We start from the raw sequence: 2,143 nt of genomic DNA on the forward strand, positions 1-2,143 counted from the left end.
TGCGATGATCCAGCCGCTTATGCGGCTCCGCTTCTGCGGTTCCCAAGCCGCAGAAGCGAAAATACCAGAAGATGAAAAGAACCAGCTGCTGCAACACTTCAAATATCTCCCCGTTAACCACCCGAAATCATCCCGAGGCCCTCTGGACCTCAACCAAAAGCACGAATACCACCTAATACCTTATTCAAACTTGTACCAATCCTTAAAACACCTAAAACAACACCGGAAGTCCGATTAAATCAAAGATTCAAGCCTAAGAACTTCAAATTCCAACAAAACACACTTTCGATCAAAAACCTAACCAAACCTCGACCGAATGACCTGAAATTTTGCACACCCATCCCACATGACATGACGGAGCTACTGCAACTTCCGAAATTCCAATCCGACCCTCGGATCAAAAACTCACTATCGGACCGGAAACTTCAAAAATTCAACTTCGGCATTTCAAGCCTAAATGAGCTACGAGCCTCCAAAATACATTCCGAACACGCTCCCAACCCCGAAATCACCTAACGGAGCTAACGGAACCATCGGATTTCCATTCCGAGGTCGTCTTCACACTGTTCCGATCTCGGACCATTTTTTCAATTCTTAAGCTCTCATTTAGGGACTAAGTGTCCCAAAACACTCCGAATCCCAACACCGAACGTCCCGACAAACCAAAATAGCAGAAATGAACTTAGGGGAAGCAGTTAATGGGGGATCGGGGCGTAAATTCCAAAAACAACCGGCCGGGTCGTTACAACTAGATATTGGGTATCACAAGGCGTGGCGTGCTATTCAACTTGCTTTCGCTTTAATAAGAGGAACTCCCGAAGAGAATTATGAATTATTGTCTTCATACTTGTATATGATGAGAAGTAAAAACCCTGGAACTTATACTAACATAAATATAGACAACGACAACAGGTAAATCAAAAAAAAAGTTTATTAGTATTAGTATTCAACATGCTGTCTTTAACCAGTTAAGTATTGAGTTGTAACCAGAAGTTCAGGACTGGTTGTCCTTAACTTTTGAACTTGTAATTCAAAGTTAAGGACTGCCTGTCCTTAGGTTTTGAACTTTGAACTCAAAGTTAAGGACCGCATGTCCTTAACTTTATAACTTGAAACTCTAAGTTAAGGACTGACTGTCCTTAACTTTTAACCTTGTAATCTGAAGTTCAGGATTACCTGTCCTTAACTTCTGTTAACCTTGTTTATATTGTATTTTCAGGTTTCTTAATATGTTTTATGCATATGGATAATCAATAGCCGGTTGGAATCATTGTAGACCAGTGATTGCTGTTGATGCAACTTTTTTGAAGTCAAAATTTCGTGGTGTTTTAATGATTTCAGTTTCAAAGGATGCAAATAACCAAATTTTTCCACTAGCCTTTGGAATAGCAGAATCTGAAAATAACAATTCCTATGAGTGGTACTTTAGTCAGCTTCGCAATGCAATTGGGAGCCGTGAGAATTTAATTTTTTTATCAGACGGGCATCAAGCTATTGCATATGGCATAGCAAAGGTATATCCTGAAAGCCATCATGGGATTTGCATTTATCATTTGGAGCAGAACCTAAAGCTAAGGAAGGTGAAAAGCGAGGTCATAAAACTTTTCCAAAGTGCTGCAAGAGTATACAGGCGCAAAAAATTTGATCTATACATGTCAGATATAGCAAAAGTAGATAAGAAGACTTATGACTACTTGATGGAAGAACCACCAGAAAGGTGGGCACGTTCTTGTAGTCCACGACGAAGATATGACATGCTCACAACAAACATAGTTGAGTCAATGAATTCTGTCCTATTAGAAGCAAGGGAGCTGCCTATATTAAGAATGATGGATTTCATTCAAGTGAAGCTACAATGTTGGTTTTATGAAAGAAGAAATGAAGCAGAAGGAACTTTTTATGATGTTTCTTGTTGGGTAGAGGAGGAATTGAAGAAAAAAATAGATTTAACATTTACTTTGAATGTAAGTATTATGTTCTATGTTTAGCTTATGATTTTAATATAATTTAACATAATGTACTAACTTATAATTTTTCAACATTGAAGGTCTTCCCTGTTGATTCATGGCGTTCTAGAGTTGAAGAAGAAGGAATAACTTTCTTGGTGGACTTAAACAAAAGAACATGTGATTGTTTTCAGTTT

The 2,143-nt window shown here is 38.5% G+C and overlaps 1 protein-coding gene across 1 annotated transcript; it reads left to right on the plus strand.

Moving 5' to 3' along the window:
* Positions 1 to 1,276: 1,276 nt before the first annotated feature.
* On the plus strand, positions 1,277 to 2,104 carry LOC109222752 (protein FAR1-RELATED SEQUENCE 4-like; the record flags this gene model as incomplete). Its single annotated transcript, XM_019387071.1, has 2 exons — positions 1,277 to 1,964; positions 2,048 to 2,104. Coding segments are annotated over 2 exons (745 nt in total), but the record flags the coding sequence as incomplete, so codon positions are not given.
* Between the last annotated feature and the right edge of the window lie 39 nt (positions 2,105 to 2,143).

This window comes from Nicotiana attenuata, unplaced genomic scaffold (genome assembly GCF_001879085.1).
Source record: "Nicotiana attenuata strain UT unplaced genomic scaffold, NIATTr2, whole genome shotgun sequence".
NCBI classification, from domain to species: domain Eukaryota; kingdom Viridiplantae; phylum Streptophyta; class Magnoliopsida; order Solanales; family Solanaceae; genus Nicotiana; species Nicotiana attenuata.